General features: G+C 37.2%; 1 protein-coding gene across 2 annotated transcripts in view; it reads right to left on the bottom strand.

The window, feature by feature from the left end:
- Positions 1–10,754: 10,754 nt before the first annotated feature.
- LOC149550083 (mediator of RNA polymerase II transcription subunit 33A-like) overlaps positions 10,755–14,501 on the bottom strand; it is a 100,937-nt gene continuing 97,190 nt past the window's right edge. For both annotated transcript variants that reach the window (XM_089793228.1, XM_089793227.1), the window contains 2 exons: positions 11,968–12,174; positions 10,755–11,886 (listed from right to left, as the gene is read on the bottom strand). In XM_089793228.1, the coding sequence (XP_089649354.1) occupies positions 10,772–11,886; positions 11,968–12,174 (1,322 nt within the window). In that variant the 3' untranslated portion in view covers positions 10,755–10,771. The remainder of the gene's footprint in view (positions 11,887–11,967; positions 12,175–14,501) is intronic.

Below are 14,501 nucleotides of genomic sequence, written 5' to 3'. Positions count from 1 at the left end.
GCTTGTATCCAATCTTCATTCTTCAAAGCATCTTTCATAGATTTGGGCTCAAACTCACAAAGTAAACATGTATGACTTCTGAGTTTTTTTTCTTTTTTATAACATCAAACTCTTTATCTTCAATTATTTGTTCAAGTGCATGATGTCTTCTTACATATTTTGCTAACACAAGCTCTTTTCTTCTTTGTTCTTCAACAAGTTCATCTTGAAAAATAATTTCAAGCTCATTTCTCTTTCTTGTTTAGGTTTTTGTTTAGGTTGTGCATGCTTGGCATTGCCTCTCTGATGTTTAGCTTCCTCTGTCTATGACTCGGCATCATTTCCATGTTGCTCGGTACCGACGATTTGTTGCTCGACAACTGATTGTTACAACTTGGCATTCTCAGTCTGCTGAGGATCTGGAGCTTTGTTTTCTTTTTCAAGTGGAGTGATAGGAGCACTATCATTCACACATATGAATGAGCTTTAATTTCAGATTATGTTTTGCATTAAACTTCATTCTTCTCTTTATATTCATCAATTTTCACATTTGCACTTTCCACAACTTTGTTAATGTTAAAATTCAAACACTTATAAGCTTTTTTCTTAATGGAATATCTTAGGAGTATGCTTTCATCACTTTTAGCATCAAATTTTCCATTTCTATTATCTTTAAGAATGTAACATTTTCTTCCAAAAACTTTGAAATATTTCACATTAGGTGCAAATCCATACCACAATTCAAAAGGTGTAGCATTTGTACCTTTCTTGACTTGCACTCTATTTAGGGTATAAACAGTTGTACTTACAACTTCTCTTCAGTATTTTTGTTACACATTTTTTTCCATCATCAATGTTCTAGCACAATCCATTATTGATCTATTTCATCTTTCCACTATTCCATTCTAAGAAAGGGTCTTAGGTGCTAACATCTATCTTTTGATTCCTCTATCCTTGCAAAATATGTTGAACTCATTGGAAATGAATCCACCACCTTTGTCAACTCTCAAACACTTCAAACTCTTCCATGTTTCCTTCCAAATATGGCCAAATACCACTAAAATAACTAAAAAGCATTAGGAAAACAGATATAACAAGATATGTTCAATGGGTCGCTCCCCCCGCTCTCCCCACTCTCTCGCCCAGGCGCCTTTTCAAACTGGAAGATCTGCTGCGACTCCCCTGTCTCTGTGCTGCTCCAACGTGGTTGTTGGAGTCGCTCCCGCTCCTCCTGCGGGTGGGGCTTCTTCTGTGGGTGGGGCTAAGGCTCTTTCTACATCTCGCCCGACCTCTTCAATGGATGGCGGTAGGGTCCCATTTGCCCCTTTGTCAGCTTTTGGTTCTCCTGCTCCTAGTTCGGGCTCTTTTGGTTCCGGGGGAAGAACTTTCGCTGACGTTGCTGCCTTTGAGGCTGGGCTTCATGGTTCTTTCCCTCATGTTAACTCATATGGCCCCTCTCTGGTTTCGCCTGTAAGTGCTTTAAAGCCTATTAGGGTCCCTTTGGATCTAGATTCAATTGAAGACATTTTTCAAACAGTAGATGACCTTTCTTCTTTTGCTGCAATTTTTCCCTTCCGTGGCTATTGGCCCTCCCTTGCTGATCTACATGGCTGGATCTCCAAGAACTGGTTGCCACTAATTGGTAATAATGTTCACATATTTCCGTGTGCTAAAGGTTTTTTTATAGCTAAGTTTCAAGATTCTAATGATAGGAAGATTATTTTATGTCACAATAATTTCTCTTGGCAGGGCAGATTTCCACTTATGGCCAAACCGTGGCATATGGATTTTGATCCTCTCTCGGAATCCTTTAATAAGTACCTTATCTGGGTTCGGCTCCGTAATCTTTTGATTCATCTTTGGCAAGATTCAGTTTTTGAATCTATTGGGAACGCTATTGGGGATTTCTTATATGTGGATGCTAACACTTCGAATATTTTCCACTCAACCTGTGCTCACTTCCTTGTTGACTTGGATGTTTCTAAAGGTCTTCCTGAGGCAGTCTGTTTGGATTCCCCGAGGGGTCTTGGTCTCAAATGTTGGATTTCGAGGGAATCCCTTTTCGTTGTAGGAAATGCCACTTGACGGGTCACGTTGCTGCTCGTTGTGTAGCTGGGAAATCCAAACCTAGGCGTTCCCCCTCTTGGTGGACTGGGGCCTCCTCTGAGCATTATACGGTGAAACAATCCTCAGTTGCTCCTGTGGTTTCAGAGGTTGAGGCTAGTGTTCCTTTCATGCCGGTGGTTGCGGAGGTTGCTTTGGTGTCTCATCCTATGGATTCAGTGGTTGTGGGCAGCATTCTTTCCAAGTTGGTGGTAAAGGATTTGGTCTCTCCCCCTGCTTTGGTTGACCCTCCTTGGGGTCAGTTGTCGACTATCTCTCATAGGGTTGTTGAGGCCTCTGCGTCCCCTGGGTTCCACGGGTCTTTTTCCTCTAAGGATTGGGTGACCGAGGCAGCGAAGTTTGAGGACAGTTGGATTGTGGTTAAAGGGAAGAAGGCTAAGCCTTCTGCTCCCCCTTTAGATATGACCCTTCGGTCGCGTAAGGGTAACCTCATTTTAAAAGGATAAACTTTTGTTCCCTTATGCTGACTGGTTCTTCTGGGTTGGTGTTATGGTCTTGTCACTAGTTTTCTGGTATCTGGTTTGGATAGCCTTCCTGGCTGCTTTGCTCCAGTCTGTTTGTCCTTTCAGATTCCAGAGTTTTTTGTTAGTTTTACTGGTCATATCTGCTGATTTCAGGTCCCTACAAAACCTGTTTTAGTTGTTTGGCTGGTTTCAGGTCCTTTTAAAACCTGGTTGTGCTTAATGTTTTATCTTTCTCTTTGATGTAATGGGTTTCAGGGCCCCTTCAAAACCTGCTTTTATCTTAATCTAAAACTAAAAAGCATTAGAATTTTCTTTAAGAAACATCAAGTTCATCATTTTAGAATAGTCATCATCAAATAGAATGAAATATGTGTCCCCACAATAGCTTTGAACACCAATAGGTCCACATAAGTCAATATTAACCAATTCCAAAATATCATCATATGAATATATTTTTCTCTTGAAACTAGACTTTGTCATTTTTCCCAATTGACATTGTTTACGCATAGCATTGTAAAGTTTCTTTAGTTTTAGCAAACCTCTTACTCTTTTCATTTTACTAATGCTAACCAAATTGTCAAAATTCACATGACCTAACCTCATGTGCCATAATCAAATATTTTCATGTTGTGCAAACAGACATGTCTCATTAGATAAATATAGATAGAACAAGTTACCTCTTGTTTGATCACCACTTCCAATTAGTTTACCATCAACACCAAATATTTTGGCATTTTTGTGATAGAAGTCAACTTTGTACCCTAATTTGTTTAACTGTAAAACACTCAACAAATTATAGTTAAGTCCTTCAACCCAATAAATATTGTCATATTTGATCTTATCAGTCCATTGTATTGATCGTTTACCTTTCACAAGACATGGAACATCATTACCAAATTTAACACAACTACAGTTGTATGGTCTAATGTTCTCAAATTTACTTTTATCACCCGTCATGTGATCTGAACAATCACTATTGATTATCCATCTATCACTTTTGTTCAAATAAGAGATTAATGCAATTTTCTCATCTTTATCAAAATATTTTCTCCTAGAAACATAGACTACTTCTTCAACATTACTTTGAGATTCAGTATCAATTTCTTCTTCAGCAATATAACAAAATTTCTTACCTTTGTCTTTGCAGTCCTTGTTCTTCTTGTAGTCACGGTCATCTATTCTTCCTTTGTACTTGCCCTCCTTTCTCTCATCCTTGACTTCTCTATCAAGACACCTAGCAACAATATGACCAACTTTGTTGTATGAAAAGAAGTTTATGGAAGCTTACCTTTGTATTTTCCTTTGCCTCTTCCAAATCTCCTAGCTATCAATGCTTCAAGTTCATCAAGTTCATCATCAGAAGTATCACTATCACTTTTCACATGTTTGTCTTTTCCTTTCTTGCTAAGAACTAGTTGTGATTTAAAAGCATATTCAACAATAGTAGGAGTATAATTATCAAAATTAGACATCTCAAAAGTAGTAAGCCTACTAATTACACCTTCCAAAGTTAGGTCATTATTGTTTGGTATGAAGCCTGATTAGTCTCCAAATGGGAGATTGTTGATATTGTGGTAGTTGATCATGTAGAGGGTGTTGATGTCGTAGCGACTGTGTTACAAGCTTGAGTTGTTGTTGCACCAAAAGATCAATCTATTAATGCCTAATACAACCACTAGACTTATACAACACAAGAGGCAGTTAAGCATTGTCACGAATCCCAAAGGGGAAGGCTGGTGGTTAGTCCAACAATTCCCCCCTCAGCATTACCCAAGGAGATTCAAACCTGTGACCAGGCTTTGATACCACTTGTTACAAGCTAGAGTTGCCATTGCACCAAAAAATTGACTTGTTAATACTCGATACAACCACTAGACTTATACAACACAGGAGGTGGTTAAGTCATGTCACCAATCCCAACGGGGAAGGCTAGCGGTTAGTCCAACAAATTGTCTATATAGTAAGCAGTTGAGATGCATAATGCATTGTAATGTTGGTGTACATTTTTGTTGAATAATAGAAAGGTTGAAAGTTGTGTAGGTGGATGTAGCCCAAGTTTTAGGGTGAACCACGTTAAATCTGTGTGTTGTTTGTGTTCCTTTTGTATTCTTCTTGTGTTTATGCATATATAACTGTTTATTCTTATATTGTTTTGGCTCTATCAAACCCTAACAATTTATAGTCCCCCTCTCTCTTAACCTTTCCCTTGTATCTCTCCCTCTTTTGATATGTATGTCTTCTTGACTCTTCTTGTCTCCCTATTTGCAAGCATAACATGAGCCTTTCATAAGGGAGATAATTATCCTCTTGATTTAATGATTTTTTTCCATTCATGATTGGATCTTCCAATATCAATACAACTTATCACTTCTCTAATGAGACCTTCATTGCACAAACAACATTTGCTAAATGGTTTAATCCACTTCATGTTCTCCACAAATGAATGCAAAAAATTAGACCAATGTATTTCTTAATTGACCTTTCACACCTCTTCAGCATACCTATTGCACACCAAGGTGCAATTGTTAATTATTAATAAATTGAGTTCTTTTATAATTGTTTCCTTGATAAACTAAGACATTGCACATGTAAACTATAGCACTCATAAAGACTGATCATTGTCTTTTGCTCTTTTGTACGATATTTGTCACCTAACATTTGTTCACTACCCCCTATGTTATCATACTTTTGCAATCCTTAAATATGTGTCTTTTGACTTTAATTGAAGGGAGTTGGCCTTAAAGGGGAAAAAGACCTAGTAACCACTTAGGCTAACTTCCTGCACCTACAATTCCTAATTCGTATATCGAAATTTGTCAATTTTTTCAATGAACCTTCGTAGGTGAGTGAAGAGCTCAAAGCTAATCTTTTAGCTTTCATGCATTTACTGAGCTATTTGTAGAACTCGTAGAGTGCGAGATGGTCTAAAAGTGTCATTTTAAAACATCCATCCAACACCTACCACTAAGACAACCACTAAGACCCCCGAATAGCCACTCACCCAAACAATAGTACTTTTTGCACAAATGAACCAATCAACAACCAAGAAAATTAAAAAAGATCAACTATTAGTACATGTGTGATCATTTTTGGGGACTTTTTATGGGGATAATTGGGGGGAAAGTGAGCAGTAATTGGGGATGTGGACGTGGTGGCAATGTGTACTTGGACAGCAAATTGCTCATTTCCCCTTTATGTATTATTTGTTGAAACCTCAAACAAGTCAGCCCTCCCAACATAATTATGCCCTATATATTGAATCTTTTAGTTGGATTGACCTTGCACTTACATCACCTAGTTTTTTAGTAATTAATATGCACTTTTCTCTACTCTCAAGAAAGGAATGACAAAAATTTAGGGCATGCACACATGTGAGCATATTATGAAAGTAATTGATAAATATTTGTTTTATAATAATAGACACTGAGAGGTCAATATATACAAAAGAATGAAAAGATGTTTCCTTAGGAAAAAATTATAAAGAATAGAAACTTCCTATTCTAGCTTGAAGAAAACAAATAGTTATCTACAACCTAACTAAATATTAGAAACATTTTAATATTTGCAATAGATAACCATTAACTAATAATAAAAGCTATCTAGCTGACTGTGAAGTTGATATCAAGCCTAGCAGCAGAGAGGTAGATGAGGTTGCTTACTACTTGCTTGTATGTAGTATCATCAACGGAATGAGAATCATACTTGGCTGATAACATGAGAACTTTCCCCATGGGTGTAGATGCATGCTTGCAATCCTGGATACAGAATTTGTCTAACAAAGCCCTAGCATATTTGGACTAAGAGATGAATATACTAGAAGATTGTTGCCAAACCTCAACGCCTAGGCAATAATGTATGAGCCCAAAGTTGGTTACATCAAAAGACTGGCATAAATTTTGTTTGATTGCTGAATCAAAGATGTTGAGCTGTCAGTGATGATCAAATCATCCACATAAATAACCAGAAGGATGGTGTCACTATCAGTAGTCTTGATGTACAAATTTGAGTCTAAAAAACTCATCTAGAAGCCTTGGTCATTGAGGTACTTGTCAATTTTCTTGTACCATGCCCGAGGGGTCTACTTCAAGCCATGGAGAGCTTTCACTAATTTGAGAACCTGATGTTCTTTACCAACGACCTTGAAATCAGAAGGTTGTGTCATATAGACCTATTCTTGTAAGTCATCATTTAGGAAAACACTCTTGACATCCATCTCATGTACCTTGCAACCAAACTATGTTGCCATGGTTGGGACTAATCTGATTGCACTCATCTTTGCAATAGGAGCAAAGGTCTCTTCATAATCAATGTCTCAACATTGCAAAAAGCTTTTTGCAACTAAACAAGCTTTGTACTTATCCAAACTAGCATCATATTTGTATTTGATTTTGCAAACCCATTTACAACTAATGGGTTTCTTCCCTGGTGGAAGATCAGAAAGGACCCAGGTGTTATTCTTTAGCAAGCCCTAGTGTTCAGATGTCATGGCCTCTTTCCAATCTGAAAATCCTTTAGCCCTGGAATATGTTAGAGGTTCAAACACACTACGAATGTTGGCCATAAAAGAAAAATTAATTGACTCTATGGGTTTGCTCTTTTTTCGAGCAGTTCTCCCATTAATGAGCTCATCATCACGAAGATCAACAAGTGTCTTAGCCCACTGCTTAGGCTAAAGAAGAGAATGAACAACATTAGTATCAGGAGATGCTCTCTAATCAAGTTCCTCATCAAACAAATATGGATCAAACTCAGGTGAAACATCTACAAATATGGGTGATTTTGCAAGAGAAGCTAAAGGTGTCTCTACAGGGATCACTGGTATAACTAGAGTTGTTAGATCCCTCCCAACAGGTGGACCTAATGGAAGCCTAACTCCTAAATCATCAGCCTTAATAGGTTGATTTGTTGGATCAGGAACAAGAGAAAGAGGCATGAATGACCCTTGTTTCTCATCATGACTATACAAGAGACGAGGTGTCTCAGTGTCGATCAAGTGGTAGGCTTTGTAAAGACTATTGTATTCAACAAGCATGAGTTTTTGACTCTTTGTATCCAACTAGGTGCATGATACATCAAGGATCCAAATGAAAGCAAAAAAGCCAAAAACCTTCAGGTGACTGATTTTGGGCTTGCAACCTAACCAGGCCTCTTCCAAAATCTTACCTTTGACTACCATTGTGAGTGACTAGTTCAAAAGATTGACTAACTGAGACTAGATTTAGTTTCATCCCTAGAACGTACTACACATTGGTGAAAATGAGATTCTTCCCAGCAGACTGAATCAGAATGTTGTGTTTACCAACAACAATGTAGTCTTCTCTACCACCAAAAATAACAGAATTTGAATAAGGTTGGTAGTCAGTGAACCGGTCTCTGCAGTGGGTGACATGACAAGGCACCTGAATCAATGTATCACGCAGACAACTTCACATGATCTGCAGATCTTTTAGCTATGAAGGCAAAAAAGACAAATTTGTTCTGCCAATGTGCTCTACACTATTCGCTTTGGGCTACAAACTAAATTGCTTAAGATTGTGCAGCTAAGCATTTTCGACATTCAACTTTCATGTGGCCAAACTTGTGGCAGTAGTTGCACTAAATAGTCTTCTTTCGATAGCCATCTGAAGCTGGAGTAGAGGACTTTTGCTGAGAACATTGTTGAGACTTGTCATTATCTTGCAGTAAGGATTTCAGAGCAAAGACTTGCTCTATGGAGGTGGAGTTGGAATTGCTACCAAATTATTGCTTCCACCAATATTATTGAAGCAAAAGTGTGCAAAGATCTGTGAATTTCATATTAACACTGGTAGAAGTAATGTTGAGTATCGATAAAATGATCGTAGGACTTGGGCAAACTTTTGAGGTTATAACCACAATGTCCTCTTCCTCCATCTTGTCTCCAATAACAACACACTGATCACGGATTTCCTGAATCCTATTCAAGTGTTCCTTGAGGGATTTCCACTCATCCATGATAATAAAAACAGAGTGCTCTTAAAAAAGAAGGCTCTACTTTTGTTAGAAGTTTCTTGAGGTGCTCCCATATCTCAATAGCTATCATTCATGTGGAATCTAAGGGAGTTAATCATTAGTTATGGATAATTTGAGAGGCATCACCGCCTCTTGATTATTGAGATCACATGTATCTTGATCAGTACCAGTCAGATGCTTTGTAACACCCAGAACAATCTGGTCATTATTATGATATTCAAAGATTGCTTGTATCCTTTGCTTCCATATGCTATAATTCCAACCATTGAATTTTGAATTGCCCTCAAGTAGAGTATTAGTCAAAGATGTCATGACACATATTTCAATGAAAAAGCATGAATCTCTGTGAAGACACATGCTTCAAGGTAGAAAATGGAAGACCCAAAAGAAATGGAATGGTACCTAGAAGAGAGCTCAAAAAACTCAAAAAAAATGTTGTCGATTTTTGGATCCGTTGGCTCAAAAATAGAGGCACCTAGAAAAGTTTGACCGCAACCCAATTGAGCTCTCGAAAAACCCTCCAAGAATTTGTAATTAGAAGAAAAGAATTGAGCCCAAAAATTAAGATTTTGAACATAAACGTCTTAGGTTGAAAAAAGCTTGAAATCAATAGCCGAAGCACAGAAAAACATGTTATCTGCGCTGGATTTGACGAGTGAGTGAACAACAAAAGGTTGAAAAACCCCGGACGCCTCCACCAATGGTGTTTTGAGGCTGCAAAAAACCTCAAGCATGGAAAAAAATGGTGTTCGAATTGCAGACGCAAGTAGATGGAAATGGAAAGATATTGGACAAGAGCAAAAAGAGTTCATATCATACACAATTTTTAGTCAAACCAAGCCCTCCCAACCTTGATTTGCAAATAGCTATCATGATTTGAAGCTTTGATTCGCATTCGAAAATCACAGAGAGGGCAAAAGACACGTCCAGAAAAACTATGCAAAAACACAGGAAATCACCATTTTTCCAATTGCAATTTGCAAAGAAATTTCCAAAAAACGTGTAGGAAATCGTGATTTACCAGTACACAATTTACAAACTATGTATCAAAACCCTAGCCGAAACTAGGTATCATGAAGCAAATAAAATATAAAAATTATAAATACGAAAATTAAGGGCAGAATAATTTCAACGTGAAATTATAATTTTTGTAAAAAAAAACAACCATGCTCTGATACCATATTATAGAAGCAATTGGTAAATATTTTCTTAATATCAACAAAGACCGAGAGGTCAATATATACAAAAGAATGAAACGATGTTTTTTAGGAAATGATCATAAAGAATAAAAACTTTCTATTCTAGCTAAAAGAAAACCAACAATTATCTACAGCCTAACCAAATATTAGAAACATTCTAATATTTACAATAGATTACAAATAGATAACCATTAACTAATAATAGAAGCTATCAATTATCAGAGTAGGGCATCCAAAGACCTAACTTCACATACCTAACTTCACCCTTACATGCTAAATTTGTGAGAATCTTGTGTCATTAAGGTTTATGTAGTTTCAAAGGCCTTAAGTTGGGTTTGGTTTAAAATAGTGTGCCTCTAAACCCCGCAATAGGAGCACTACCCATCAACACCACTAAAGCATTATTCCTTGATGCTTTGGAGGAGCACTACCCTTGATCTTGTTGGGGGCGTTGTCCTCAAACCCTGACTAGTTATTACGATCTGTTGCCACAAATAAAACTTGATCACAATGAGGTGACAAAGAATCCGATTGTAACTTGAGTATTTTGAGTTACATAGTGACACAATACAACTTGCCAAAAGTCTCTTTAGATGAGACAACTTCTATATATAGCATTGCAAGTGGTAGAGCCATTGTAATACTTTTAGAAGGTGAATTCCTTTATGATATGTATCAAGCTACAATTTTGATGTAGATATGATGGAAGTAAATAATACATATGTTTTTAATAGTATATTTTTTTAAATGATGCTTTGAAACGCTCAATAAATTTTGTCCAAGTTTTTGTCAAATCTTGAGTTCTTAAAAAAGGCTGGGCTTGTTAAGTAATTGTTGAGCATGAGTTTTTCAACTATGAATGATTTTATGCAATACATATTCCATTCAAAGATTTACTAATGATGTCAAGATCTAAATTCCCCCCAAAAAAATTATATAGCGAGAAGAGAGCATTGGAAGAAAGAAAAAACCATGAGAGCAAAACTGAAAAAACAAATACTCAGGAAAGGCAACTTAATAACTAGAAACAAGTTCAGCAGCTGCATTCATGGATAGAGGGCCTCCCCTCTCTAATAAAGCAAGAGCAAGTTCAGGCTCATGCCACCATTTCAACCTTGTGGACAGCCTTTTGAGAATTTCTGTATTTACTTCACAAATCCATTTAGGAGAACAATTAATTAACATTGCAAGGAAGCCCAATACGTAGGCTCTGCATGTTTCATGTTCACATTGCACAGACATATTCCCATCAATTGCACTTGCCAGAAAGTCCATATGGGTGCCAAGAATTTGGGCCCTCCTCTTTGTACATGATGAAGAGTCTACTCCCCATGTGAAGACTCCACAAAAAAAGGAAAATTGTGCTATCGTATAGCCTTCTAGGGCAGAAGCACTTGCTGCACATTTTGTCTTGATTCTGTTTCCAGACAAAAACCAAGTTGGCAAGGTTTCTGTATAAAGTAGTTGAACCAGTTCCAGACCACCAGTTATAGAGAGTAAGGAGGCTCCCAGGGAAGAAGCAAGTTTAGCTCTTTCCAATAAATTTGTCAATGACACATTTTGAGATTTTAAGCGCTGTGGAGCTCTAAGGGATTGGCCAGAATGTTGGCAGTCCATTTCCCCAGTTACAGAATCTTTTATGGCATCAACCACGAGTGAGAGAATTTCTTCAGCTATAAACTTTATGTCATAAATTTCACCATAAGTCCTAAGATAAAGGATGCCAGGTGCTGCTGGGCATGTGCCACAAGGAGAGGAGTGTGAAGAGGAACCATGCCCCAGCAAAGCTCCTATTCCACCATTAACTGTCAGCTTAGACATCAAATTATTTGTAGATCCTAGAGTGGCAGCAAAACAACTTTTGAGAAGCTGTGCAACAGCATGCTTATCATGCATGAATACTGTACGTGAGGAAGAAAAGACAATAAAATCATGCCACCTTCGGACCTTCTGACACCAGAGTGCAGCAACAATGGGCATGCAAGGCCATGGGCTTCCTGCTGCAGCTGTTCCCAAAACTGAGCCAGCGATACCAGTCATGAATTCTGAATGCTTATCTAACTTGAATGTTATTGTTAGACTTACAAGTGCTGCTAATGGCAATGGAAGGGTAGCTGATGTAGTTCCACCTGTTAAATACACATCATGAGTCTTCAAACAAAATGTACTAATAAATCTCTCCTGCAGAAGCTAAGAATCAAAACCAATACCTATGACAAGGCTTGGTACATGAACACCAGTATCAGCTAGTATCTCCTTTATCACAGCTTCAATTGACAAAAGATTTGCAGCAGGACTAGGCCAATCAGTTCCATTCATTGAGACAGGTTTCCAGACACCTCTAGTAATTTCTGCAGAAAAGTAGCTAACTATAGTTGTAATAGAAGCTGGGAAGAAGTCCACAAGGTCACGAAGCCCTGCATTTGAAAAAATATATATATAATATCAATCACATTACCATAGTACACTAACACCAGTTTCTGAAGGAATCAACAGAAGTCTTATGTCATTGTAACTTGAAACTGCACTAGAAAAGTGCTGCTTGTAGTTGTTCTATATTGGCTGTACTGCAGATCTTCCAATATTGTCACAACATGACTGTGATCAGAGTGATTTTTTTTTCCCTTGCATTAAGGGATTTGTTAAATGTTTAAGTCTAAAATAAGAAACATTTTAGATTGGCTTCTAAAATATTCCTGATGGATATAAAGGAGAATTCACAATAATTTTCAGAAGGCTTCATATTATGATTCCGGGAACCTTTTCTTCCACCACTCTGAAAACAGATGCGTCATTCATATTTGTGTGCAAGCCATATGGCTCATTATTTAAGAAACTAAATTTTCCATGTACATTTATATCTGAATTTTAGGTCCACAAAAGTATGTTGGTACATCTGATATTAGCATGAAAACTTCTCTGAAGTCCTTAATTTCATCAAAAATATGCTTTTATTAAATTTAGTTTTGAGACTGGTGCTAATCAAATACATTTTGGTTTTCACTGCATGGCAATCTAACACTGAATGTGTTGTATTTAATTATTAACCTTGTTAAAACTAGCTGCTATGTATATTCTTGCTTTTATTATAAAACATAGAGTAAATTATCATTGATTTCTGTTTAGTAAATGAGAGGTGATGGAGCCACCCAAATTTCCTAAAAAACTGATCATCAAGAGTCGACCAAAAGTGACTTTCGCAATTTCGGAAGCAGGTTATCATTGACCAGCAAAACAGCGATTTTTCGCTATTTCGCAAAGATTCTGCAAGAACCCTGCGAAATCACAGACATGACCAGGGAAGCTTCTGAAATAGCGCAATTTTGAAATTTTGCAGGAAAGAAGTTGAAGAGCTCCAAGTCAGTGAAGTTTGAAGATGGTGATCGCAGTTTCGGAACCCATAGGCAGAGAACCGGCAAAACAGTGAAATGATGATCTGTCATAATGTCTGGAAAACTACAAAATTGAAATTCAATATCTGGTCAGATGTGACAATTTTAGAGCACGAATGAATGTGAATGTATGGAATGTATTTGAAGTGACGTTCAAATTAAAAGAGCATTAAATGCATCCATTATAGTACGCGAACATGCTAGGTTGATATCATTGAAAATTTTAAGCACAAAGTCGAGGATCCACCATCATCAAATCATGTTTTTAGTTGCTGAAGTTTGCAAGAATGGGGCTGCCAATTCAAGAACATCCAGCAAGTGAGGAGCCGATGCCAGTTGCTCAGCCAAATCTCACACCAAAGCAGGAGGACCAGTTGGATATCATTTACAGCATGTATGCAGCTGCATGCTACTCAAGGACCAGTTATGTCAGATATGGTAGCAATTGCCATGAACTGGAACTGAAGGAGGATAAGGCCGAGATGCGGCAAATTTAAGCAGAGTTTCACAATTAGCAGGGCAACAATCGACACATGGACGAGATTCCCGAAATGCTTCATGGAATTTGACAATCTTGACTATGGAAAGCAATAGGGTTTTTGTTTCTAGTTTACTATTGTACAAGTTAGTGACTGGTTGCAATTAGTTTTAGTCAGTTACATTTTGAAAAGGTCTGAAGTTATGTTGCACCCCTTCATTTTCTATAGAAAGGGGTATCAAGACCTTAATATATAGTTGAGATAGCAAAAATAGAACAGAATATAGCATCAAAAGTGAATGATTTTGTAGTTTTTTTGAATAGGTATTGCAACCAGTCACCGCTCAATTGTACCTATCTTTTTTAAATTAATACAGAGACCATATTTTTGTTTCAAGATTGGGAAGTTGATCTCCACATACTTGCATTCAGTAAATTGTCGTCTTGGATTAAAAACTATTGTTAATAGATTGAATTCAATACATACTCTTGATCATCAAAGTCTGCATGCAATGCTTACTTTGCTTATTTTGTCTAATTGGTCTTCTTTGGCTGAAGTTAAATACAATTAGACTAGGGTTTTCTATTTTAATGTTCTTTGTCTAGTGATTGATAGTAGCACACACTGTCTCCAAAGAGTTTGATGATTTCCAATTCATCTAAGCTGGACTCTATTTGCCCAAAATTGGATAAGGAACTGGTCTTGTTTGTTTTATTAAATTGGTTATCTATTGTAGTTGGTGAAATTCATTACTATATTCATTTGCATATCATTAAATTATTTCCCACGCACTCAATTTTTCAAAATACTTTAAGGCATTCAGTTTCAGTTTTGATTTCTCTTGTGAAGTACTTGCCATTCCAAAGAGAATCT

Source organism: Cupressus sempervirens, chromosome 7, assembly GCF_028749045.1.
Source record: "Cupressus sempervirens isolate cs-2001-9-10 chromosome 7, ASM2874904v1, whole genome shotgun sequence".
NCBI classification, from domain to species: Eukaryota; Viridiplantae; Streptophyta; class Pinopsida; order Cupressales; family Cupressaceae; genus Cupressus; species Cupressus sempervirens.
Note: the sequence above shows the minus strand (reverse complement) of the source record. Positions and strands in the feature narration are given on the sequence as shown.